This window comes from Myotis yumanensis, unplaced genomic scaffold (genome assembly GCF_028538775.1).
Source record: "Myotis yumanensis isolate MYYU_CA2020_CCGP unplaced genomic scaffold, mMyoYum1.0.hap1 SCAF_16, whole genome shotgun sequence".
NCBI classification, from domain to species: domain Eukaryota; kingdom Metazoa; phylum Chordata; class Mammalia; order Chiroptera; family Vespertilionidae; genus Myotis; species Myotis yumanensis.
Window position 1 is genome coordinate 24496320 of NW_027223767.1, and position 26672 is coordinate 24522991.

Consider the following 26672-nt stretch of genomic DNA (forward strand, 5'->3'; position numbering starts at 1 on the left):
GTTTTCAAAACAAGTGCAAGTGTTAGAGAGATGCATCTCAGAGCTTAGTAGTTCAGTTATCACTTAACATCTCAAGGGAGAGGCCTCTCCCTCCTGGTGGGGGGGACCCATTCTGCCTGAAACTCCCAGGGTTGGGGTTTCTTGCCCTGAAAATGCCTTCTTTTTTATGCTATCATGTGACCAGATCTTGTTGCTAAATAGTGTCCAGCTGAGTGCATGTTACTAGAAAATATCGTAACATTACTATTATTACATTGGTGTGTGCTTTCAAGTTTACAAAGCACTTTAACATCCATTATCTCATATAAACTGAGCAGCTGGACAGCTCCCTGGGGAAGCGTAAGTTATAGGGTAACAGAGCATGTAACAAGGGGTCTGGATGCTGCCTGGCCTGCAGGCTCGGGTATCTGCCGATCCCGGAGTGTGCCTGTGAGGCAGCACATGACTCAGGTCAGGATCTGTCCCAAATTCCCACCATCCCTGCAATCTTCTGGCTCCCCACCCGACCCCCCGACTGTGCCAGCCAAAGGACCCTAGATTAGAAATGTCAGAAAAATTTACTGAAAAGGAGCTGGGTGGTAGCCTCAGACTCACAGACAGAGAGACCTCAGAGGTTTTCTGCTCCTGTCTCCTTGGTTTACAGCCTAGAACTTGAGACTAGAAGAGGCCAGGTGAGGAGAACCCAGAGCTCCTGCCTCCCAATCCGACCTCTTTCTTCTCAACCACAGTGATTTCTTTTTTTAAAAGTGTATTTTTATTGATTTCAGAAAGGAAGGGAGAGGGACAGAGTGATAGAAACGTCAATGATGAGAGAGCATTGATCGGCTGCCTCCTGCACGCCCCACACTGGGGATCGAGCCTGCAACCCGGGCATGTTCCCTGACGGAGAATCAAACCATGACCTCCTGGTTCACAGGTCAACGCTCAACCACTGAGCCATGCCAGCCAGGCTCAACCACAGTGACTTCTGAATTCACGGGCTGGAGTGTGTCCCTGAGTAATGGGTCAGTCACCCTGCGGGCTTTCCCTAGATGCTGGCCAGCTCCCCCTATCTCCTGTCTCCTGTGGCACCAGCCAGGAGCCCCTCCCTCAAGGTCACAGGCCTGGAGAATCCTCCCAGGGCTCTTCCGGACAGGCATAGCTCCAGGAGAAGCAACGGCCAGAGAAAGGCTCGAGGCCACCCCTGTGCCTCCGGGGGGAGCATCTGTGCTCTGGCCACTCCGGCCTTTCAGCTCTTGGAGGCAAAGTGGACAAGGAGGCCTTGGAGACATTGTCCATTCTCCCTCCTTACCTCACAGGATCAGGGGAGGCCAGAGGGCAGTCCTGCAAATAAGGCAGATAGTCTCAACCCACATGCACCCACGGGCTTGGGCCTGGCCAGGGAAGTCCCTGCTTCCTGTTGCCTCCAAATCTTGACTCAAGAGAAGACTGATACATGACACGCCTCCCTCCCTCTGCTCCTTAGCCCTGTGAGATCAAAGCCTGGGACAGCAGGCAAGACAAACAGCTGTGGCACAGTCCCCTCTGGCTCAGCGTGGAGGCGTTCATCGGAACCATCAGAACGTCTCCTCACCCAAGCCCTCCCCAGCAGGTGCAGCCAATTAGGGGTTGGCATTCGTGCCATTTAGAGGCTCAGCAGGAAGAGAGGCTCACAGCGGGGCTCCCTCTTGGCCACTGTGGGTCTTTCTGCCGAGGAACAAGAATGATGGAGCCTCGGGGGCCAGAGTGATCCTCTTCCCATGTCCAACCCCAGGGACAGGCACCCCGCAGGGCTGCCCCAGACTAACAGTGAGCCCTTTTGCTTCTCTCCCTGGAGAGGCTGTGGAAGACACCATAGAGGCCGGGGGTCCATGGACTCCGCTTTTCCAACTCAGCATTTCTACTACGTAAAAAAGGTCTCCAGCCAAGATAGTGCTTTTTAAGGGAATTGGACCTGGGTAGTCACCCGGCCTGATCCTGGGTAAGAGGCACCAGTGAGAACGGACCGCACTCCAGCCCTAACGAGGCCACAAGGCTCTGTAAAAAGGACAGTAAGTGTTGCCAAATTCCTCAGGAAGACCCTCACCACGCATGGAGAGCACTCAGGGAAGACGGCAGTTTCAAGAAATCTGTCCTTGATTCACTGATGGGGGCACTCACACACAACAGTTTACGGACAATGAACCTGGCAGCTGACCACATTTCCCTCTTTGCTTTGGCCACTAGGAAGCTCAGAAGAAGTTTATAACCTGCCTCTAGCAGGTACATAGACTCACATGCTATGGATGTTTGTGCTGATTTCACTGTGGGATGTGAGCATTTTACTCTCTGTATTTCCCCTTTCCCATACACTCCCATTAACTCATATACTTTGGTATTAGATGAGTTTCAAGAAGTCACCTCAAATCCTGTGTCCAGGGAGACAAACTAAAAAATATATTTCAATCCAGGCGATAGGGGCTACTTCTTCTTCCATAGGGACTCTTGATAGAGGGAAAGAAGACAGGTACTCACCCCGCGTGCATGAAGATGTACGTCAGGTAGCGCCACGCCTGTGCTCGGAGCTGTGGGTGGTAAACCAGTGCGTTCTGCAGGTACCGGGGATGGGTCACCTGCAGCACAAACTGATCCAGTGACACTCCGTTGTAGAGGAAAAAGGCCACCTGGGTGGAAGCACAGGACAGAGGGGGCCCATTACTAAGTGCAAAACTGCCCAGGAACCCTCTGGTGCTAACACTTGGAATCCTTGCTGGAAGCTGTCATCTTTCCTTCTCAGAGAATGAGGGACTCCCCCGCGGCCAGCGCTCAGCCTCGCCTTCAACCATCTCCACCCCACTTCTGTTTGATTATTTTGCCTCAGCTATTCACAACATGGTCACATGATCTCGGCCCACACTTCCTTGGGGCTAAGCAGGAAGGGTTTGGAGGATTTTAAACTTTAATCCCAATAATAAAGAACATACCCATCTGGGGGATAAGGCAATGCCACACAAGTTGATTTTAAAAAAAACATCCTATGGTAGCCCTGACTGGTTTGGCTCAGTGGATAGAGCGTCGGCCTGCAGATTCAAGGGTCCCAGGTTTGATTCCGGTCAAGGGCATGTACCTTGGTTGCAGGCACATCCCCAGTGGGGAGTGTGCAGGAGGCAGCTGATCGATGTTTCTCTCTCATCGATGTTTCTAACTCTCTATCCCTCTCCCTTCCTCTCTGTAAAAAAATCAATAAAATATATATTTTAAAAAAACCTATGGTAAAATACATAGAAATACAAGTTACCGTCTAAATCACTTTTAAGTGTACAGTTCAGGGGCATGAAGTTCATTTAAATTGTTAGGCAACCATCACCACCATCCGCCCTCAGGAGTCTTTTCACCTTGGAAAACTGAAACTCCGTAGCCATTTAGCATTAGCTTCCCATTCTCCTTTCCCCATCGCTGGCAACTACCATTCTACTTCCTGTCTCTATGAATTTGGCTACTCTAGGTAGCTCGACTTCTGCTTATTTCACTTAGGATAATGTCACCAAGGTTCATCCATGCTGTTGATTAGGCCAAAATGTCCTTCCTTTCCTGAGGATGAGTAACGTTCCCATTGTATGAGTAAGCCACATTTTGCTTATCATTCATCTGTTGATGAACATTTGGGTTGCTTCACATTTTAACTACTGTGAATAATGCTGTTATGAACATGGGTGTACAAATATCTTCTTGAGTCCCTGCTTTCAATTTATTTTGAGTATATACACAGAAGTGGGATTGCTGGATCACGTGGTAATTCTGTTTAATTTTCTGAGTAATCGCCATACTGTTTCCCATAGCGGCTGCACCATTTTATACTCCCGCCAACAGGGCACAAGGGTCCCAATTTCTCTGCATCCTCACCACCACCCTGCATAAGCAGACTATGCAAATGATTACAGCACACTAACGTAAGCCCTAAAAGGGTATTTAACTATTTTTTTTCTGGAACTCTTTCTAAAATGCATCAATCGTGTCCCTATGTTCTTAATCAGGTATGTGCATAATCTCTTAAGGATGCCTCAGGTACAGAGCTGGGCACCGGGAGTGATGTCTTCTCCAGCAATTGATGGGGCTTCCCTCCTACAACTAAATGGCCCTCAATTCTTGTCTTTAAGACTCAGGGCTAGCCCTCGCCAGTTTGGCTCATTGGGTAGAGCGTCAGCCTGCAGACCAAAGGGTCCTGGGTTTGATTCCTTCCTGGCCTGGGCCCTGGTCAGGGCTCATGCAGGAGGCAACCAATCGATGTCTCTCACATTGATGTTTCTTTCTGTCTTTCCCTTTCTCTTCCACTCTCCTTAAAAATCAATGGAAAAATATCCTCAGGCGAGGATTAACAAAAAACAAACGAACAACAACAAAAAAAGACACAGGTCTACTTTTAAATCTTTTTAAAATTGATTTCAGAGAGAGAAAGGGAGAGGGAGAGGGAGAGAGGAATAGAAACATCAATGATGAGAGGGAATCGTTGATTGGCTGCCTCCTCCACACCCCCTACTGGGGATGGAGCCTGCAACCAGCCAGGTCAGGTTCTTACTTTTTATTGCTGGCTAATAGTGGGTCCCTTCTATTTTCTTTGTTATAGAATAAGAAAACTGGGCATCTAGAACTGTATTTAAAACAAAAAGCCTTGGGCTTTTGTACAAGGACTCTGAAACAGTTATTTCAACATTTTCTTCTAGGATGGTGGTTTAAGTTTACATAGCTGAGGCTTCGGGAAATTCGAAACCAATCTGGACACAAAATCTGGCTTCTCTGGGTAACCTTGGACAAATGAGTTGAATTTTCTGGTTCTCGATTCCCTGACCTGGAAATGGGGATATGAATGCTTACACTTCCAGGGTAGTGATGAGGCTTGGAGCAGCGGTTCTCAACCTCTGGGTCGCGACCCCTTTGGCGGTCGAACGACCCTTTCACAGGGGTCGCCTAAGACCATCCTGCATATCAGATATTTACATTACGATTCATAACAGTAGCAACATTACATTTATGAAGTAGCAACGAAAATAATTTTATGGTTGGGTCACAACATGAGGGACTGTATTTAAAGGGCCAGAAGGTTGAGAACCACTGGCTTAGAGATAAAATACAGGAGGCCCCGCCGGGTGCCCGGCATGCGATTCGGGAAGGCAGCTGTAATTAACGTCGGGTTAGGGCTTCCTGGGTGGAGCCTGGACTGGCTCAGGCCCACCAGCAGCTGGACTCCCCTGGGCTCTCTGGGGAGCCGTTCTGTCCACCTAACAGGATGCGGGTGGCCTGGCAACAAATACAGCTTCCAAGGCAGCTCGTTATTATTGGTCCTCAAATAGAAGTTAATAAATAGACCGACACAGTAAGCATTTGGAGAAGGAGTCCAAGAATATCTCAGAAAAAAATCTCAATTTCAACGTGAACTTGGAAGAAGCCTTGGGCCTGCAGACCAGCTATTCTCATTTAGGAAAAAAGAAGAATGCCATGAAGCTTAACGATCCTGCCGTCTGATTAGGAACTTTGCAAGAACATACACTGGGGTGGTAATTAGGCCCATGGCTCTGGAAGAGAAACCGGTGAAGATTATAAAACGTCAAAGGGAAGCCGAGCATCCATTTAGGGGTGGGGGGGCCCACGGGTTCTCAGGCTGAACGCCCACAGAATTCAGAGTTCCTCACGAACGCATGGGCCCTGGTTCAGAAAAGGGTACCTTTGGATTCCGTTGATATCGAAGCAGGAGACTTTCAGAATAACAATGGGTCTGGATGATTCCCTAAGGGGAGGCTGTTCTTTCAAAATGTGTTAAGTCCACATTTACCTGTTCAGAAACATTCCCTCCCATAGGCATTTGCGGGAGGCTTTTGTGTTCCATTCTCTGGCTCCTGAGGGGGCCTAGGGGAGAAGGAGGGCAGGCCTGCTTATTTCTGCTTCCCAGGCGGAGGATGGAGTCCCAGGGGGGCAAATGACCTGTCCACATCACTCACTCAGGGAGGAACTAAAATAAATTGGTTTTCGTGAGTTAGCCTGACTAACTCCCCCAAATCAGTGAACTTATCACATCGTTTTTGTTGTTACTGTTTAGCTGGGCTGGTCACATGGGGATTTTGCTGCAGTGACTACTGCTTGAAGTAAGAATCTTTGGAATATCTTTGGGGTCCAGGAAATAGGACTACACTGCAAGCCCTCTACTGGGGCTGGACTTGCAATGACAACTGCTACTGGCTCCTCCCTCAACCATTGGCTTTTGGTGGAGAAGATGCTGCCCGGCCCCTCACGATCTCAGACATCCCCTCGCCCTGGCTGTGCTGAGGCCGAGCGGCCCTTCCCCATCCCTGTCCTTGCCTCCAGCAGGGTGATGGTGATCATGAACCAGGGTGGGGGGCAGCAGGTGTAGCTGTCGTAGTACCACTTCCGGTCAATCTCCCGGGGCAGGGTCTCGTAGGCCACGTGGCGGATGAGCCGCTGGGAGAGGTTCAGCCCTTTCTCCTCCAGCAGGGCCTTGCTGCAGAGCCGGCGGTTCCCCTGCAGGATGGCCTGGCGGAAGCTGTTGGACCGCTTGTTGCTCATCTGCACAGGAAACAGGGTGGGGGGGGGGGGGGCAGGGTCAGAAGCAGGGTCTTGGGAGCCCCGACCCATTTCCCAGCCAGCACAATCCTTAGACGTAACCAGGCCTGACCCCACCTTTCTTACTGTTCTACAATAGCTCACCAGAAGCACTGTTCACTGAGCTCTTACATGTCAGGGGCTGTTCTAAGCACTTCACAATTTGTTGGTTCATCTGCTACAGCCAGTCTACCTGTTACACAAGGCCTATGAATATCCCCATTTTGCTCGATGTGGAAACCAAAGCACAGAGAGTTTTTAGGACCCATCAAGTTCACACCCTGTAAGGCTCCTGCGCCTGTATTCATGTATTCACAGTACCTTCCTTCCATCCCCCTATCTCTCATCCATCCATCACAATTTCCTGAGCAACTACTAGGCACATTGCCAGGCACAGGGGATACAGTGGTGCTCGAGACAGATAAGTAACCAGCAATCACAGTTCAGAGTCAGGGCTGCTGCAGGAGCACACGGGAGGGAGCCCAACCTGGTCTCGAGGTGGTCAGGGAGTGCTTCCTGGAGGAGGTGATATCTGAGTGAGAGCTGGAGGGTGAGAAGGACTTAGCGTCCTCATAAACATTAGCGTGGGAAGGGTTGGGCAGCCCTTGCTGACTCTCCCAGAACCCAAAGCTGTGCCTGTGGAAGGTCACCACTCCTGAGTACCTTCAGGTGACTGGCCATGGAACCCTGCCTAAGGGCTGACCCTGCCTTGGCAGTCTGAGGCTGCCCAACACAGTAGAGCCCTGGCTGCTCACCCGGCAGTCAGCCTGACTCCCAGAGATCAGAGCAGCCTGCTGACGTCCAGCCCCAAGGCCTCTGTTGCTTCCCATCTGCCCTCCACGACCACATTCTAGACCTTGATTACGGGGAGATGTCCTAGAAACGAAGTCCTCCCAACCCCAGAGCCCACAGCACCGCCTGGGTGGCTGTTCCACAGCAGCTGGTGTGGGGATTAGCAGCATATTCCTGGGACTGTGGGCCCGGCGGTGGACAAGAGGCTGAACCCGGAGGCAGGAGTCCACTCAGGGCTGGCCAGGTGCACCAGGCAGACCAAGGCACAGGGGTTTGAAGCCCTGTCGGGGGAAGGAAGCTGGGAGGATCTGCATTCAGACCAAACGGTGGAATGAGCCTCCCTCTGCAGCCTTTTCCCTCCTGGATTCTGCTGCCTCTACTTTTAAAGTCTGGCTTAAAGCCCCAGCAGGCCTTCCCAGAGGAAGCCCTTCCAAAGATTCCCTATTCTCCTCCCCTCCATACCTACAAAGCTCGGGTGTGGTCCTTCCTACTGGCTCAGGAGTTCTGTAAATGCAGGCAGGGCTTGGGGCTCCAGGTACATGGTAAGCCCAAGACAGGATCCCAGCGTGCAGTATTTTGTAGCCACACTTACCATCCTCTCTTTCAGTCTCCGAGTGGGAACATGCACGTGGGCGTGCACTGCATGCACACTCACAAACACACCCGCAGTCACACCCTGACGACCCGTGCGGGGTCGGGCTCAGCATGAGCACAGCAGCACAGTGAGCACATACTCCCCTCACCGGCTCCCCTGGCGTGCCTAGCACTGTGCTGGGCGCAGGAGGAACCACGGTCTTGGGCCTCACGGAACTTATAAGGAGAGACAGATGTATAAACAGCAGCAAAAGAGGGTGTCATCTTAGTTATCTGGTGCCTAGGATTATCCCCACGTCATAAAGATGGGGACCAGAGCTTGGAGAGTAATTTCTCAAAGACCCATCGTTAGGAAATCAGAGTCAGGATTCACATCCAGATCTGCCTGCCTCTGGAATCCAGGTAATTGGCACTTTCCTGCCAAGGAGATAGGGATCTGTTCCCTCCAGGTGGCTGCACCCCTTCCAGGCCTGGGGGAGCAAAGCCCATGCCAGATTCCAGGCCCCACTTACCCCTTTGCCAGGCATCCTGTACAGAACACAACCTGCACATCCTCACGTGACCACCCTGGCCACTCAGCTGGGATGTAATGTGGTCTGTGCTATAAGAGAAGCCTGGCGCCCTGGCCGGGTAGGTCACTTTGTTGGAGCATCGTCCCCATAAGCCAAGGTTGTGGGTTCAATGCCCGGTCAGGGCACATACAAGAATCAACCAATGAATGTATAAATAAGTGGAACAGCAGGTCGATGTTTCTCTCTTCATTCAATCAATCAATCAATCAATCAAGAGAGACCTGGCAAAGCACTGTGGGGGTTGGGATGAGGAAGGGCTCAGGAAGGAGGCAGAGTTTACCTGCTGGAAGAATACTACAGACAACAAAGTCTTTCATATATTTCACCTCATTGAATCCTTGCAATGACCCCGAAGGAGGTAAAATCCAGGCTCAGAAGATCTTTCCCAGTGAGTGGCACAGGCAGAGCCAGGAGAGGGACCCAGGTTTGCCTGACTCCAGACCCTGGGCTTGGTCTTTGGTGGCACAGCTGGGCTCTAAGTCCCAGGGCTCACCTCCACCGCCTGCTCCATGAATCCCGGCTGCCCCTCTTCCTGTAGCTCAGCTCTGACCCCTGCCCTCTACAAGGCCTGCTCCCTGGGTCCATTCTGAACAGCAGTGGAACCCAAAAGCCCTACTGCTGCTCCCTGTAATCGCTGGACAAAGGTAGGCCCTCAGCCGAGAGGCAATTAAAACAGGTCCAAAGCTGGGTGTCCACATCAGGGAGCCCATCTGGCACAGGACAGATCTGAGTGGGACTGGCTCCCCCAGCACTGACACCAGCGGGTGACAGAAGAGAGGACACTGTCTCACCCCTCCATGAGTGACAGAAGAGAGGTGACGGTCCCCACCCATTTCAATAGGGAAACCAAGGCCAGACTCCAGCCTTGGATTCATCCTGTTAGTTCATGTAGAGTCAACTGACATTCCAACCATCCCGTGGCAGGTAACATGCTTCCTGCTTAACCCCACTGGACCCCATTCCAATCTCACCCCAGTAATAACACAGCAGTAACCCGCAGAGAGGAGGGAGTCCCTACTCTCAGTCAGAGCAGTGGGCAGGATTCACGGGCTCCTGTCCCCAGTCCCCCCCACAAGCCAGGGCGTCTGCCAGCAGGTCTGACGAGCTCCTGTGCCCAACTGCTCCTGGAGAGGTCTGGCTTGAGCCTCCGACACCTGCTCCCCAGCTCCTCTCCTGCCACAACGACCTCCTGCCGCCCACTCCCAGCACTTGGTTTCAGTGGCAGGGAGCCCACTCCCAGCTCCAGAGGTGGGCACTGATTGGTTCGAGTCAGTCAACACATCCCCACTGAGCCAATCTGGGCCCATGGGAGGGAGGAAATAAACCCCTTGTGTGGGAGCTGCCACCAGGAGTCCCTCTCTTCTCCTGCATGGTGAGGCCTGAGGGTGTGAGCGCTAGAACAGCGGCAGCCACTTCGCTGCCTCAATGGGAGGGGCTGGAATTGCCAGCGGCTTCTCAGAGGATGAGAAGGCAGAGCTGAGAGGCACAGAGAAACCAGGTCCTGGGTGATACCGGCTGAAGCCTGGGCTTTTTCAGTGCTCTGGGCCAAGAGATCCCTTTAATTGTCCAAAAGGGTCGGCTAAACCACAACCCCTGGACAGGCCCCTCCCAACAGCAAGGGCCCCAGAGTGCTCACCAGGTTGACAAAGTCCTGGTAGCAGATCTGCCCATCGGTGTGGCTGTCGGCCAGAGCCAGGAGCACCTCCCTTTTGTGCGGGTCCAGCTTGGAGCTGTGGCTCTCCAGGAGGCTGCGGAACTTGCCTGAGCTGATGTAGCCGGTGTTCCCAGGGTCACACTACAGGAGAAGCACAGACAAGCCGGGGGGCCGGGGGGGGGGGGGGGGGGCGTGTCAGTAGGCTCTGGCCCCCTCTCGCTCTGCCACAGGTGCACCACTCCCCGGCTCCTGTCCCCAGACCTCTGCCAACAGAGGCCGGGGCGGGGTCTGGGATGTTTCCAGGGCCCCCGAGGGAAACATCCACACAAAGCTTGGACAGTCACGGAAAATCCTAGAAGGCCCTGGAGACCTTCGAGATCCACTAATCCAAGCATCTGGTGTGTGGACAAGGAATCTGAGGCTCAGAGAGGTTAAACTCCCTTCTCTCCGCCTTTACTTCTGACTCTAGACATGAGGAAAGCAGGAATGAAAAGGAGATGAGCAGAGGAAGATGAGGAACTTCTGGGGCCTGGGCCAGAGGGACTCCAGTGGGGAATGCTCGAGGCCTGGGAGCAGGGAGCACAGCCTGCCAACCCTGCATGTGACTGCTGGCTCCCTCTGTGTCACCCCCCTCCCCCCTCAGGCCAGGGCAGGGCTCCCCAAAGGCACTGTGCTCTGTGATTTGTTTGTTGGCATCACCCTTTTGCTCTCTGCAGCTTTGCACACGTGGATCCCTCCGCCCAGGATTCCTTTCTCCCTCGTCTCCCGGAGAGCCTCCCACTCACCCTTCCCAGCTCACTGGATGTCCCCTCTCCGGAAAGGCTCCTCTTAGACACGTCTGCACCTGGGACAGACCTCCAGCGCCCACCCCGCACAGCTCTGTAATCGTCTCCTTTCGACTCCTTCCCGGACTGCCGGTTCCCTGACGGCAGCGTCACAACATAGCCCCGTGCTTAGCATCGAGCCGGCGGAATTGCACTCAATAAAGATTTGTGCGGTGAATGCACAGGGGAGGTCTGGATGGAGAGATGGGTGCCAATTTCCCAAGGACAGTCCCATCAGTTCAGTTAGAAAAGGATCTTATTCATCTCTCCCGGAGAATCCGATAACCTTTCTGCCCCTCTTCCATAGCCCCCCTTTCCTCAAAGAACCCACCCAGTGTCCCCCCCACAGCACACACCCTGCTAGGAACTGACGCTAACTCTGCTGACAGCTTGCCTGTTCCCAAGCGCCTCCCCACATGAGCTCACTGCATCCTGGAGATGCTGCAAGGGTTACTGAGATTGCTGAAGGCAATCAGACTCCGAGGTGTGTGTGTGTGTGGAGAGAGAGAGAGAGAGAGAGAGAGGAACCCAGAAGAGCAGATCCACGTTTCCCCCTTTTCTAGGTAAGGTCAATGACTACTATCTTAGGAAGGCTGCTTCTCAGTGCAGCATTTCTCAGGCAATCCAGGAGAAATAGGCAAGAGTCACAAGTCATGGGCTAGTTCAGTCCCCCCAGAACTCAATGAGAGAGGCCCTGCCTAAGGAGGCCTACCTAACAGTGCGGGTCCCCACCCTCAACCCCAAACACCAGCTTTCAGAGATGACACAATGTGGTTCGCACGAGAGAGCATTGCGGAAAACTCAGCTACCCCAGCCCCATAAAGACCTTTAAGAATAAAAATACCTAGGCCCGGGCCACGTAGCTCAGTTGGTTAGAATGACTGCCAAGGTTTCGGGTTCAATCTCCCGGTCAGGGCACGTTCAACAACCAACCAGTGAATGTATAAATAAGTGGAACGACACACCGATGCTTTTCTCTCTAAAATCAATTTAAAGGAAAAGAATAAACATACCTAATATGTGTTGAATGTTTTCATGGGGCCAAATACAGCTGTAAGCACTTTATGTATATCATTTCTTGGACTTCCTACAACAACTGTATGAAATAGGTTCTATTATCATCCCCATATTACAGATGAGGAAACAGAGGCACGGGAAAATGAGCACAGTGCCAGCAGCCAGCAGAGCCAGGGCTCCACACCCAGGCAGCTTTGTGCTGCCTCTATTCACCACTGGTCGCCAATGACCTTCAACCCCCAGAGCTGCCCTGCTGCTCAGAAGCAACATTTAAGGATCAAAGAGGTGAGTGCTGACCCAGGAGGGGAGGGGCTCTAGGAGTCTCACAGGCCCACCCTAAACAGAGACTTTTAAGGCAGGAAGGAGCCTCAAAAAGCAAGTTCTTCCAGGCCTGGCGTGGCTCTGTGGTGGAGCATCGACCTAGGAACCAGGAGGTCACGGTTCAATTCCAGGTCAGGGCACATGCCCGGGGTTATGAACTTGATCCCTAGTGGGGGAGGGTGTGTAGGAGGCAGCTGATTAATGATTCTCTCTCATCATTGATGTTTCTATCTCTCTCACCCTCGCCCTTCCTCTCTGAAATCAATAAAAATATATTAACAAAAGTAACAGTTCTGACTTTCTTATTGCTCAGACAGGAAAGTAAAGCTTGGAGAGGCGAAGTGGCAGTGTCGGCCAGGGAGGGCCTCCTTGGCCAGCCTGGCCTGGCTCCACATGGCTCCCACGCTGGGTGGGCTGATGCGGGATGACAGCGGGGTTCAGAAGCAGGCCTGCGTCCTGGGAAAATCCATCCTCCACTCCCACCCCATGAGCACTTGCAGGGGGGCAGTGGCCTGCACACAGCATGGAGTCTCCTGCTGCAGCTGAGGGGGAGGAAGCCCAATGGCCTTGCATTTCATGGGAGCAGAGATACCAGCCCCTTCTCAGGGGCTGCCTATAGGCTTGGGGGTGGGGGCAGTGGGGTGAAGGGGCTGAGATCAGACAAGGGCCTCTCTCCTTCGTTCCAGCTCCAGACAAAGGACCACCTGCTCCCTCTCCCCCTCCCCCTCCAGGGCTCCCTGCTGTTGTCCTAGTGACAGGGGCTGCCCTAGGGCTCCCCAAGCCCCCACCCCCCACCAAGGCCTGCCAGTCCTGCCCCAAGCACATTACAGGCTCCAGACTGCAGAGGATGAGCTGGAATCAGGCCCAGCCTCCCTTCTCTGCCAAAACCCTACCTTTCAGTGCCAGGGCCAGACAGGCCAGACAATGGGGTCATCACTACCCTAATAATGAGGCCTCGGGGATGCAGGAGGCTCACTAGTGGGGAGGGAGAGGCAGGGGTGGGGTGGCTGCCTGGGCTCCACAAATGTACACAGAGCACCTTCCAACTCCCCCACCCCCGCCCCCCACCAAGAACCAGGGACGATGAGGACAAGAGCAGAGGCTGACAGTCGGCAGGGGGCACAGGGGCAGGTGGGAGGCAGAGAGAGGGAGACGAAGGGAGAAGAGACACAGGGAAAGCCTGAGAGAGGACGTGTAAAGGAAGGAGGTAGATCCCATTGCCCAGGAAGGCAGCTCCGAGCTTCTTAGGAGTCTGCAAGGTGCAAGGCAAAATCCCACTCTTTTCTCTGCCACTAACCGGTTTGTGTACTTTAGGGTAACCTGCTGGAGCCACAATCACCTGTCTGTCAAGCAGGGTCACATCCCCTCGCAAACGCAGGCCAACCCTCTCCAGGACCCAGGGTCACAGGGACTCGATGTCCAGCTCTAACTGCCCCATTCACAGCAAAGCAGGGAGCACCCTTCCTTCAAGGCAAGCTATGGGTGATGAGAACATACCAGTCCCGTGGCTTGGAGCTTTTGGGGATACAAACCCTACAAATGAAATTTCCTTGTTAAGAGTGCGCTCAAGGCCCCAAAGCTCTCTGTCCCGGGAGTCCCAGGCCCTGCATTCACCCACTTTTGGCAGCGGGGTGCTCTCGGGATGAGTCTGGGCTGAGTGGGTTGGAGGCAGCCTGATGGGCTGGTGAATGAGGCTGTGAATGGACCGCAGGCAGGGGCCCAGCGGGGAGTCGGGAGTGGGGAGCATCCTGGCAGCTGCCTCCTGAATAGGGCCCAGTGCTGTGGGGGGCGGGGGAGGCCAAGCCCACGTTCAGCCTGAGTGGAGGATGCTGGCCGGTGGAGGGAGAAAGACAGTGAGGGGCCCCTCCCACCTGCCTCAGCCTTGAAAAGAGCTGCTGTGGGGAGAGGCTCCAGGGGACTTTAATCCCACCAGCACCCAGCCCTCTGGCCCCTTAATCCTCTAAGTCGCCAGTTTTCCCCAGCCGGGGGCCTCGCACAGGCTGTGCCTGCTGTGCATCCCAACTCCCACCTGGACCCCTTCCTAGTGCACTTACGACTTAGGCTGGGAAAAGGACCCACCAAATTCCCTCTGCATTATTATTATTATTGACTTCAGAGAGGAAGGGAGAGGGAGAGTGAGCTAGAAACATCAATGATGAGAATCATTGATTGGCTGCCTTCTACAGGCCCCCTATTGGGGATCGAGCCCACAACCCAGGCATGTGCCCTCGGCTGGAATCGAACCTGGGACTCTTCAGTCTGCAGGCTGACACTCTATCCACTGAGCCAAACCGGCTAGGGCTCCCTCTGTACTGCTGACACTTTGGGGTCTGTCCCCCTCTCTGGGGCAAGGGGTGGGGCGAGTCCCAGAAGGAACCCCTCCTCCCGCGCTGTGCCATCTTGGGCAGGTCCCTAGGCACACTGCCTCCGCTTCTCCATTGGTCATGTGGTAGGAGCTCTGCCTTCTCCAGATGTAGGGGGCCCATCCCACCCCATCCAGCCCATAGGGGCAGCTGATCTATTCTGCATCCTTGCTCAGTCAGGGGTGATAGGAAATTTGGAATTAGGACCAGGCAGGGGCGTGGATGAGGTCTGTGTTGTCACCTGGTGACACTGGGGAGAGGGGCAGCAGGTCAGGGAACCATAAGCCATGGTCCAGGAGGGCTGAAAAGAACCTTCCTGTGTGTGAGCTGCACAAACTGCATTTCCAGGACAACTCTGTCTGCACTTGAATTTCCTTCTGTCTCCCTGGAGGACCCACTCCTCATCCCTGATCCAGGGAGTTTTCAAGCTACTCTGCAGGGTTCTGGGGCTGTAGGACCTCTGAGGCACAGAGGACTGGAAAAGGGGTTCTGAGCAGCCCCCTCCCAGCTAGGGCAGCCCCACTGTGAGTGTTTTGTGTGCTGGCCTCCTGCATGCCTCCTGGTTGGACAGCACAGGCAGCGCTGTGCATATGGAATGCCCGCTAGACAACAGGCACCGCCTCATCGCACCCTTGCCTCACCAGTGTCCTGGTGGGCCTGGGACAGTCCTGGCTTGTCCCTACTGTCTGAGCATGACTGTTCACAGAGCCCCTTTCCCTCTCAAAATGGCCCCAATCTGGATGATAAATTATATAGTCCCTCCATTAAAACCCTCAACAGCCCTATGAGGTAGATGCTATTGTGGGCTCCATTTCACAGAGAAGAAAAACGGGGCATGGAGAGCTGAGTGGCCAAGTGTGGACAGCGGGACATGTAGATGGACGGACACCCAGGTGCAGGGGCCCAGAGGCTGCACTGTCCCATCCTTAGGGCTTTGCAGCTAAAGAGTTTGGGGGACCCCCAGTTCAATCCTCTCGTTCGTTCATTTCACAGATACTAGGAACTGACTACATGCCATGCATCACGCTCAAGCTATGGATGGGCACACCAGAGCAGAGGGCAACAGAAACGAGCTCAACATCACAAAGCAAGTTACTGCTCAACCTGAAGACAGTTCAGGTTCCTCCTTGGGGTTGGGGGTTCCAGCCTTGCTCTTCCTAGCTTTTCTCTGCCCTGTTCAGTTATATGAAGTACAACTGGCTCAGGGTTTCCCAATGTGTGTTTTGTGGAACACCAGGCCCCAGATGGTGCATGAAATAAGGGTTCTGTGGCTCCGTAAGTTTGGGAAACCCTCTTGGAAGGGCATGATGCAGAAACCAAACCAAGGGCTCTGGAAGGTTTGCAATGGGGAAACCTGTCTGATTTTGCTCAGCCCGGCATTTCCCAAACGTACTGGATCACAGCATTTTTTTCACAGCAACACTCCATGGAGCACTCTGGGGAAATGCATGCGTCCACAGTCGAGGCATTTCCCCCTTTTATGCACTTGGCCCCTTGGCTGGTGGTTCCAAATCAGCCTCTGCCTCCATCTCCCGAGTGGTACAGGCCCTCACAGCAGCTGACACTGTGTCTGGGCTCCTCCAGCAGTTAGACCCCGGTCCCAGCCAGAGGGTGGAGGGGAATGCCAGCCCCAGGAGAGGCCGAGGAATCAGCGACTGCCCGACTGCCTGGACTGGCCGAATAGGCCGCTGATCAGCTCCCAGAGAACAGCCCGCACCAGCTGGGATCTGCCTGCTCAGCACCCGGGACAGCGGCACAGCCTCCCCTCCCGCCACAGGCCAGCAAGTCCCGCCAAGGCTTTAGAATATACCCAGCAGCAGGAGAAAGGAACACATCTATTTTATATCTCTCCTGCATGTGTGATGTACCCAAAGTGCATTCCCAGGACAACGATACGTCCGGTCCCAGCTCCCAACACTTGAATTCCCGTCTCTCTCCTGGGGGGACCCTCTCCCTGTCCGGCACCTAGAGAGGCCCTCGATCTGAATGAGGGGTGTGGGCACTTTCAAGGACCCCAAAGGCAGCACCTGCGGTGCCATCATGGCAAAGGAGTCTTGGGTCTGGAAGGTTGGGACCTAGAGCCTCAGAAGGCTCCCATCCGCAGCCACACTCTCTCTCCTCTGTCCACCAGGACAGAACCAGAACGAGCCCTAGGAAATGACCCCAGGGCATGTGTGTTGGGACAGGGCAAGGTGCAGGCAGCTGCCCTCCCCACTTGGGGTGGGGGTCACTGTGGCTCATCTGCTGGCTCCTTGCCTCATTAGCCGGCTTCTGAGCAGAGCAGAATTAACGAGGCTGCCCAGGGGTTTATGGCTCAGCAGAGCATCCCACCCAGCAGCCAGAGCCCACCAGGGAACTCCAGCCCATTCACGGATATTTACAGCCCCATAAATGACGTCCAGGCCTGCAGCTGCCGGGGTCAGGGGTCAGGAGGCGAGGTTATGGGACTAGCCCCTTTCTCTTGCAGTTTTCCTTCCTTGCCAATGAGGATCATAATTCACCTCTGAGAGCAAACCACTTCCCACCATTCCCCCTGATTCAGAAATACTGATTTTCACAAGTATTTTTATTTTTTTAATCCTCATTTTTCCATTAATTTTCAGAGAGAGTGGAAGAGAGAGGGAAAGACAGAGAGAAACATTGATTGGTTGCCTCCTGCATGCGCCCTGACCAGGGCCTAGGCCTGGGCCAGGAAGGATTCTGCAACAGAGGTACATTCACTTGACCGGAATCGAATCGGGACCCTTTAGTCCACAGGCCGACTCTCTGTCCACTGAGCCAAACTGGCTAGGGCTCGTATTTTATCACTTCTATTCTCACACCAATCCTACAGTAAATGTGATTAGTCCCATTTAACAGATACAGAAACTGAGGTGGGCAGAGATCAGTGACTTGCCCAAAGGCACTCCCGGAGAGTAGAATGGGGCACCACCTGGCCTGCTCCCAGCTGGGGCTGGGAATGGTGATTCCAGGATTCCCAGCTACATTATTTCTGTTCTCTCAGCCACGTGAGGAGTCTGCAGGGAGGCAGCTCATACCTCTCAAGGAGCTTCTCCCAGAAGGGGAGAAGCTAGAACCCCCTTCCTTCAGCAGAGAATCAAGCATCCTGACCTGAATTCAGGCTGAGCAGCTGGACATTCAGGCTCCCCAGCTCTTTCCACACCTGGGCCTCGAGGGGAAGAAGAGCTCAGACTTCCCCTGGAATACAGGAAGTTGGGGTAGGGTGGGCAATGGGGAGGGGGCCACCTTTCCACCAAGCTGTCCCTCTCCACCCTGCTTGTCCTCCTTCAGAGTCCTCTCCCCACAGAAGCCCTCGAGGTTCAGACTCTGAGATGACAGCTGGGGGCTGTGACTTAAAGCCAGGCCTCTTGGGTCGCTAAGAGCAGCTGTAATAATGCCCACGCTGACTCATCCAGGGCCAGCCGTCACATGTCCCAGCTGCCTGGGGACTGAAGCCGAGTCACAGCCATAATGCAGGAGTCCCGGGGGAGCAGCAGGCAGGGAGAGGGGGAAGTGGGTGTGAGGGGCTGACTACTGGTTATCAGGCATTGGGAAGAGAATTTCAGCTTTCTCTTAATTCCCACAGTCGCCCGGGAGTTAAAGATGATCGTCTCCATTTAAGGAGAGGAAACGGAGGCTCAGAGAGCTAATGTCATTTTCTCCCAACACAAAGTCAGTAAGGCCTGAACTCAGGACTACCTGACTCCAAATCCAGGGCTCTGTCCCGGGCAGCCCATCTAAGCAGCACTGTGCTCTGGTAGTTACACATTTATAATTCACACTAGGGGCCCAGTGCACGAATTCGTGCACCTTGAAAGGAACTGTGGGCCGCGAGGCTGCTATGGGCATAGGGGTGGGTCTCGGCCCATCCTCTGTGCCTCTGCCCAGCCCCTCCTGCTGCGGCCTCCAGTGGCCTGTCTGCCAGTAGCCCCACTCCCGCCACCACTGCTCCCACTTGCTGATGGTGCTGGCCCCGCCCTGCTTGCACCTGATGATAGTGCAATGGGGGCCCAAGTGGCACCTGCTGCCCTGATCGCCCCTCAGGAGCAGGAGGAGGTGGAGAAGCCCTCAGGGGCGATCGGGGCCGGCAGCCACTGCTCGCACCAGCTGATGGTGCCGAGCGATTGGGACTGGCACCGGGCGCCAACAGTGGGTGCGCGCCAACAGTGGGTGCGAGTGGCGTCTCCGGCACTGGCAGCAGGTGCAAGCGGGGCCGTTGTGGCAGCTGGTGCAAGAGGTGGCTGCCAGCCCCGTTGGCCCCTCAGGAGCAGGGGGAGGTGGAGAAGTCCTGAGGGGTGATTGGGGCCGGCAGCCGCTGTTCACACCTGCTGATGGCGCGGCGCTGGCACAGGCAGCAAGGTGGAAGTGCTGGGCAGGACCGTGGTACGCTGGAGCAAAGAATTTTCAGTAACCACCAGAGGCTCGCCCTGATGACAGCGACCCGCACCTTGCCTTGGTCTGGTGCCCCTGCTCACCTGCCCCACCATCCTGCTGTGGCCAATGTTCTGCACGCGCCCCCTGGTGGTCATCACACGTCATAGTGACTGGTTGTTCGTTTGTTCCCCTGTTCTATTTGCAAACTAGGGTATATAGTATAGTATAAATACATAGATTTGTAATTGTGGTGGGATAATTAAGACTGGCCCACTATCCTTCTGGGAAATCAGCAAAGTTGGGAGTCTTTTTGGGGGGTCTGGGAAATGCATGCTCCCCATGGGAAGGGAAAAAGAGAGACACAATCAAGTCACTTTCAATTCTTCCTTTTGCCTCTTGCTTGTTTGAGCTTGAAAGCAATTGTGTTGTGTGAATTAACAGAACTCTGCTACGAACCCTTCTGCTCATTAAACACTTTCAGATCTTGAAAGCACTTTTAAGGGTAACTGGAAATGGTTTTCCAACTCCAGAAGCCCTTTGGGGGTTTACTGGGCTCTGGTCCCACATCTGCCACTGACCTGCTATTTGACCTTGGATCCTTGAGGGCACCTCCCTGGAGTTCAGGAAGGGACTGGAGTAAGACTATCAAAAAGAGCTCGTAGGAAAGCTACAGGACACATATAAAGCAATAACAAAAAGGTACATTACCTGAGAGAAATTGTGAATATCAGTGGAACAGAGAAAAAGCTGAAATATACCCAACCACCTAAAGAAATTTTCCAAATGATAACATTTCTCAAACAATGTATAAAGGAAGTGTTTCTTCTTCTTCTTCTTTTTTTTTAATTTCTAACCTGAGGATATTTTTCCATTGATTTTTAAAGAGTGGAAGGGAGGGAGGTAAGGAAAGGAAGGGAGAGGGAGAAGGAGAGGGGGAGGGAAAGGAAGAGGAAGAGGGAGAGAGAGACATCAGTGTGAAAGAGACACATCGACTGGTTGCCTCCTGAACTGGGCTCGAACCTGCAGCCCAGGTACGTGCCCTTGACCAGGAATCGAACCCGAAACCCTTCGGTGCATGGGCTGACACTCAAACCACTCAGCAACGCTGACCAGGGCAGGAGTGTTTCTTTTTTTTAAAAAATATATATTTTTAAAATATATTTTATTGATTTTTTACAGAGAGGAAGGGAGAGGGATAGAGAGTTAGAAACATCAATGAGAGAGAAACATCAATCAGCTGCCTCCTGCACACTCCCCACTGGGGATGTGCCCGCAACCCAGGTACATGCCCTTGACCGGAATCGAACCTGGGACCCTTGAGTCCGCAGGCTGACGCTCTATCCACTGAGCCAAACCGGTTAGGGCTAAAAAAATACTTTTATTGATTTCAGAGAGGAAGGGAGAAGGAAGAGAGAGAAATATCAATGATGAGAGAGAATCATTGATCGGCTGCCTCCTGCACGCCCCACACTGGGAATTAAGCCCACAACCTGGGCATGTGACCCGACCGGGAACCAAACCGTGACCTCCTGGTTCATAGGTTGACACTCAACCGCTGAGTTACGCCGGCCGGGCCAGGAAGTGTTTCTTAGTAGGTGATGTTGGTATAACTGGACAGGAATAAGATATGGATAGAGTAGAGGGTTGGATAATATTTTTTCTAAATCATAGAAGAAGTAAGAAATAGCAGCATATATTTATGAAATCTGAAAAGGGATGAAAACTGTCTCAGGCCCGAAGCAATAGAAGGAATTGTGAAGCAAAAGTCCAACAGATTCAACTATAGAAAAATGAGACATTTTTTATCATCCTATATAATAAAACCCTAATATCCTATAAATAAAACCCTAATACGCAAATTGACTGAACGGCAGAATGACCAGTTGCTATGACGCACACTGACCACCAATGGGCAGATGCTCAACGCAGGAGCTGCTCCCTGGTGGTCAGTGTGCTCCCACATGGGGAGCACCACTTAGCCAGAGGCTGGTCTCAAGGCTGGCGAGCGCAGCAGTGGTGGCAGGAGCCTCTCCTGCCTCCAAGGCAGCACTAGGGAGCAGCGAGCCCAGCTTCTGGCTGAGCAGGCTCGCGGCTGGTGAGCTCTGCAGGCAGGTGGTAAGGAGCGAGGGGTCCTGGACTGTGAGAGGGCGCAGGCTGAACTGAGGGAAAACCCCCCCACCCCCATGCACTGGGCCTCTAGTGATACTATAACAACAGATTAATATTTATGGTAACTTTAAAACCTAGTATCTAGGAGAACCATTAAGATTGCAAGGATATGAGAAGACAATTCCTTCAAGCAGAAGTTAAAATAGGAAACAAAAACATGGGACATGTGGGAGGTAGTGGGGAGGGGGTGATGATCTTCAGGCATCCTGATGGCTGTAACTTCTGGGATCGATGGGAAAAACTGAGGAAGGGGTGAAGATGGATATCATGCAACAAGCCAGATTGAGCAGGCCAGACAAATGCCCAGAATGTCGAGGGTAGAGGGCAATTGGATAAACTTCCAAGGATCTGGGTTCACCTGTTTCCTTCACCTCCAGCTCCCACAAAAGGCATTCTGGCCATTTACTTGAGGGGTAACCACGTAAGACCAAAAGGCCAAGGTCATGGTTTCCAGCCTTTGAGGTCCAATTAGTTTCATGCTGAGTCAAAGCTACTCTATGTGCTGAAGAACTAGACAGCATAGAAGAACTGGTCCAATTCCATTCCTAATACCTGGAAAAGGTCCCAGCAGATCCCAGTTTGAAACCAGCTGACCACTGGTATCCCCTTAATCCAGCTGACTGGCCAGCCTCTCATCCCATTGACCTCTGAGGAATGAACTGTAGGGCCACATCAGCTTGCAGGAACTCTGACAGGTGTGGTGTGAGTTCCCCCCACCCCATTCACCAGAGGCTGACCCGTTGGGGCTAAGAGACGGCAGGGAGGGTGCCTGCCATCCCCAGCCAATGTTCTTTCCTACGGGCACCAAGTGCACCCTCACCAAATCCTGCCTTTAAGCAGGCCCAGAGGAGAGGCAGGAAGAATAAAACACTTCAGCGTTCTGAATAAACTGGCATCCTTCTGAAACAGGTGTCCGTTTGTGGAGCTGCAGACCTACTCTTCATTTAGCCCTATCAGGGGAATGGTCCAGGGTTGGCCTTGCAAAGCAAGGGGACGAACGCAGAGGGACTGGGTATGTGCCAGAGGTCAAACCCTGTCCTTCAACACAAAGCACCGACAGGCCCGGCCAGCATGACTCAGTGGTTGAGCATTGACCTATGAACCAGGAGGTCACAGTGGATTCCCGGTCAGGGCACATGCCTGGGTTGTGGGCTCGATCCCCAGTGTGGGGCATGCAGGAGGCAGCCAGTCAATGCTTCTCTCTCATCATTGATGTTTCTATCTCCCTCCCTCTCCCTTCCTCTTTGAAATAAATAAAAATACATTTAAAAAATGTTTAAAAAGCACCATTAGGAAGGATGACAAAAATTGGCCTCCAATGCCACATGAGGGATGGGAGTAGATAGGCAGAACTTGTGAGAAAAAAATTGTTTGCCCAGAGTACATTTTGGGAGTTTCTCTCCCAGGATAATTTTGCCTGTCCAGAGTGGACTCTGGGGGGGCCTTCCGCGAAGCAGGGGGATGGTCTTTGTGACACTCAGGACCTCCCTCCAGCGGCAGAAACTGAATTGCATAGACCACCCACTAATATCAGGTCCTACACATTCTCCCTGCTCCCTCCAGTTCCAAATTCCTCCTACTAAAAGTTTTCCTCCATTCACCCAAATAGTTTGTTTTATAGTGTAAACACACACCCAGGGACCAGCAAAGGAGATTAATCAAATGAGAAAGACACAGACAGAGCCAAACAGAATGATACACCGTGTTCTAGGTTCTGATTCTAAATCTGACAAGAAGTGTGAAGGGCTGGCAGCTTGCTGGTCGGGTACTAGTGGCAGCAAGCGGCTCCCTCCTGCCTCAGGGCATCGGGCCAGCAGCTGCTGTACTCTTAGGAGCCGGAGGGAGAGTGGGTGGCACTTAGGAGCAGAGGGAGAGATGTGCTACCCCACGGGGACAGGAGCTACTAGACGCTCCTCAAACCACAGCCAGGCCTCGTGTTAACGTGGACGACACCCCATGTCCCCACCCCAGGCCCGCCATGTCTTTCAAGCTGCAATCCCATGTCTTTGCTCCCTCCTGGGCATCTGCATTTAGCTGGCTCTTCAAATTGAACTTGTCCGAAACCAAAATTGTCCTTTCTTCCCAACCCCACTCCCCCCAATCCCAACCCTGACTTTCCCTTTTCCCCCTCAATTCAGAATGTCAAAGTTATATATGTGGTTCACCTCATCTGTTCAGTGTAGTGAGGCCGGCCAAGTCTCCCATCACCATGTCCCTCCTCCTTTTCATTCTTACTGTCTTCCTCCAAGTCAATGCCTGCGTCCATGCACGGCAGCAGGCTCCTCATAGCATCACTCACCCCTGCAGTCCACCCACCACCACCCCACTGTCACGCAGAATCTTCCCAAAGCATGGCTTGGATCCCGTAACAAACCTGCCAAAAAACGCTCAAAGGCTTCCCCTGCCTGCAACAGGACATGGTCTGGTCCAAGCTACTCTTTCAGCTGTCTCCCTCCCCAACAAAACATATTCCCACACAAGGTTCATGGCTCAGTCATCTCACCCCAGGACTGCGGTGCTCACTGTTCCCCCAACACTGGGACAGCTCTTGCCTCCTCTCCTGCTGCTTCACGGCACAAAGAGGGAGAAGGGCCATCAATAGCACCCAACATAAGTACCAAGCAAAGAACCATATCCTGGCCGAAGGTCAGCTGTCCATCTCTGGTTGGCCTCCTCAACCCCATTCCATTCCCCAGGCCTAGACTCCAGGAGTTGCAACAATCACATACTATTCTCCCAACACCCCTCCCTCCATTCCTGCCAGAAAATCAGAGTTAGCTTTCAAAAGAGCCCGTATTGGGAGTTGCGCTCCAAGGATGGGAGAGATTTGACTTCATTGGTGGCCACAGAGCTTTGATAGTGGGTTAGAGAAGAGGAGGGGATGTTAACCTAAGCCTTTCCCCCGCCTCCCCAGGACCAACTGCAATCCCCTGGCATACAGACACCATCGCTGACTTTCAGTATGTATTGTCCAGTCTCTACATAGTATAGACCCAGCTCCGATGAAGTGAGCTGAGAGGAGGGAGGGAGGGAGGGAAGGTTGTCTCAGGGGAGCCCCCCTCCTCCTGAAATCAGGGGAGCAGTGTCTTCAGTCCCAGAAATGCACTAGGTCACCCCCCCCCCCCCCCCACGTCACCATCTTCAGTTCTGATTTGGGGGAGGGCTGGAAGGAAGAGGGGGAATTTAACTGCTCACATACCTGATCAAACAGGACTTTCCAGGGCTGGTAGAGAGGAAGGCCATGCAGGAGAGGAGGAAGAGGAGAGAAAGAAAGAAACACACTTATCACCAAGGCTTTGGAAGGCCCCTAATATTTCTGAAATAGCCTCCCAGCTGCTCCCCAGGTTCAGGGACCCACCACAGGAGACCAGCGAAAACCTGGGAAGAGCTTCCCAGGTGAGTCGGTACTGAGCAAAGAGAAGGAACTCAGGAGAGGGAGGCGGGGGTGGGGGGGGGTGGGGGAGGGTCCCTCTTCCCAGACAGCCAGGCAGCGGGATGCGCAGAACAAGGGGGATTTTCCAGGATGACAATAAAGGCGTCGGACTCTGCCCAAGGGCCTCCAATAACTTCTAGTAACTATAACTCTTGTACCCCCTTCTGCTCCCCGGCCAGGGAATGCATACCCAGTGCCCTTCCATCAGACCAGTGGCCATGGCCTCCACCTGCTGGGGGCAGAGACCCCTTACTCAGGAACCAACCCCCCCCCCCCCCCCCCCCCCCCCCGCACAAGCGCTAACATTCTGCCTGCGGGTTGGGAGGAAGGGGCTCCCCCATGTGCTGAAATTCACCCCGTGTCTTCCAGGCTGAGTCCCAGTGGTGAGGACGCGGGATTCTACCCGGGCTTTGGGGCCAGAAGCAAGTGAGAGGCTTAACTATAGGAGCCGAAGGGGGGGAAGGTGTTATGCTCTACCTGCCCCCCCCCCGCCCCCCGCACATCCAGACTTTCGGCTTCGGTTTGGTAGGTTGGGAGGGGGCCTGGCTTCAGTCCCGTCTCCCCAACCCTGAGTGACGGGGCAGGGCCGAAGGTCTGCCTCTCTAGGTGCAGGTCAACCTGGGAGGAAGAAGCTTAGGAAACCCCAGTTCCCAGGACCCCCCAGTGCCGGCTACGCAGATGACTTCCGGGACCCAGGGGAGGAGGCTGGAGCTGCAGATGCGGGGAAGCCCTTGGGGAAGCCCCTCCGAAACCCCGCCAGGGACCGTCCTGGTACCGACGCGTCCCGGACTCCGGAGCCCCCTTCTGGAGCGACCGGCTCCCCGCACTCCTCTCCCTCCTCGCGGTGCGGGGACGGGGCCAGTTTGAATTTCAATCAGTGTCGCGACACCGCAGGTGCGGGCAGGGGCTGATCCGTGGGCGAACCAGGGGGTCCGCACACCCGCTAGCGGTGCCGGGTTCCGGGGACCCCGCGGCGCCCGCCCCTTCCCGGGCCCGGAGAACCCGCAGGTCGCGAGTGGGAGGGGAGGGGGAGTCACTGCCGTGACGCGGCCGCCTCTGCGGGAAAACGCCGCGTCCCGGGCACTGCACCAGCCGCGGGGAAGGGGCCCCGGCGGCCCACGGTCCCCAGCGCAGCGGCGCGGGCTGCGTCCCGCAGGGAAGCCGCGAGAGCCCGAGAGGGGGTGGCGCTCGCGCTTTGGGGGAGACCGGTCCCTCCGCCCCTCCCGCCCGCGGGGACCCGGCCAATCCGGGGCGCTCCCGCGTCACCTTGAAACCTCCAAGTTGCCCCACGGAGGCGAGTCGGGGCAGCTCTCCTCCGAGCGCCCCCCAGAAAGTTTGCCCGGGCAGGGGAGGGGGCACTCACGTCCTCGGGCGCCGCGGGCGGCCGCTCGTCGGCCTCGGGTCCGAGCTCCTCGATGCGCTCCGCCTCGGCGCCGGCGGCCACCGCGGGGCCCGGGCTGGGGTGCTCGCCCATGCCGGAGCGGGGCCCGGGGGCGGCTGGCGGCTGTGGCTTCGTCCCGGGCGCCAGGCTAACTTTGCGCCGCGGCGGCCGCGCCGCTCCGGGGACTCGGTGCGCGCCGCGCCGCCTCCGCGCCCGCGCCCGCCCCCGCCCGCATGGCCCCCGCACCGCCGCCTGGCGACCCGGAACGCCCGCCCCTCGGCGGCCAAACTTCTCCGCGCTGGCGGCCCGCCGGCCTCCGCCCCGGCCCCCACGCCAGGCTACGAAGCGAGGGCGCCCTTGGGCCGGCCCAGCCCGCGGCTCCCCGCGCTCCCTTCCCGTTTCCCGCGGCCCCCGCTCTGCGCCGGAGTCTCCTCCTCCCCACGGACTCCTCGCGGGCGGTGCGCAGGCGGGGGCGGGGCTGCTCCCGGGACCGCCGTCGCCCACCCCCGCCCCTGGACGCCGCCACCCGGGCCAAATCGGTTAGAGCGCCGCAGCGCGGGAGGGCGGAAGGCTGCGGCGGCGGCGGCGGGGTTGGCCGGCAGTGGCTG

The 26672-nt window shown here is 54.6% G+C and overlaps 1 protein-coding gene across 2 annotated transcripts in view; it reads right to left on the minus strand.

The window, feature by feature from the left end:
- The window catches only part of RHBDL3 (rhomboid like 3), a 48937-nt gene extending 22740 nt beyond the window's left edge, over positions 1-26197 (minus strand). The window contains exons 1-4 of one of the 2 annotated variants that reach the window (XM_070393104.1): positions 26047-26197; positions 10165-10323; positions 6310-6534; positions 2494-2642 (exon numbers count right to left, since the gene is read on the minus strand). In XM_070393104.1, coding sequence (XP_070249205.1) covers positions 2494-2642; positions 6310-6534; positions 10165-10323; positions 26047-26157 — 644 coding nt within the window. In that variant the 5' untranslated portion in view covers positions 26158-26197. Of the gene's footprint in view, positions 1-2493; positions 2643-6309; positions 6535-10164; positions 10324-24449; positions 24468-26046 lie in introns of those variants that run through there. The other variant, XM_070393105.1, reaches the window with a different exon arrangement.
- Between the last annotated feature and the right edge of the window lie 475 nt (positions 26198-26672).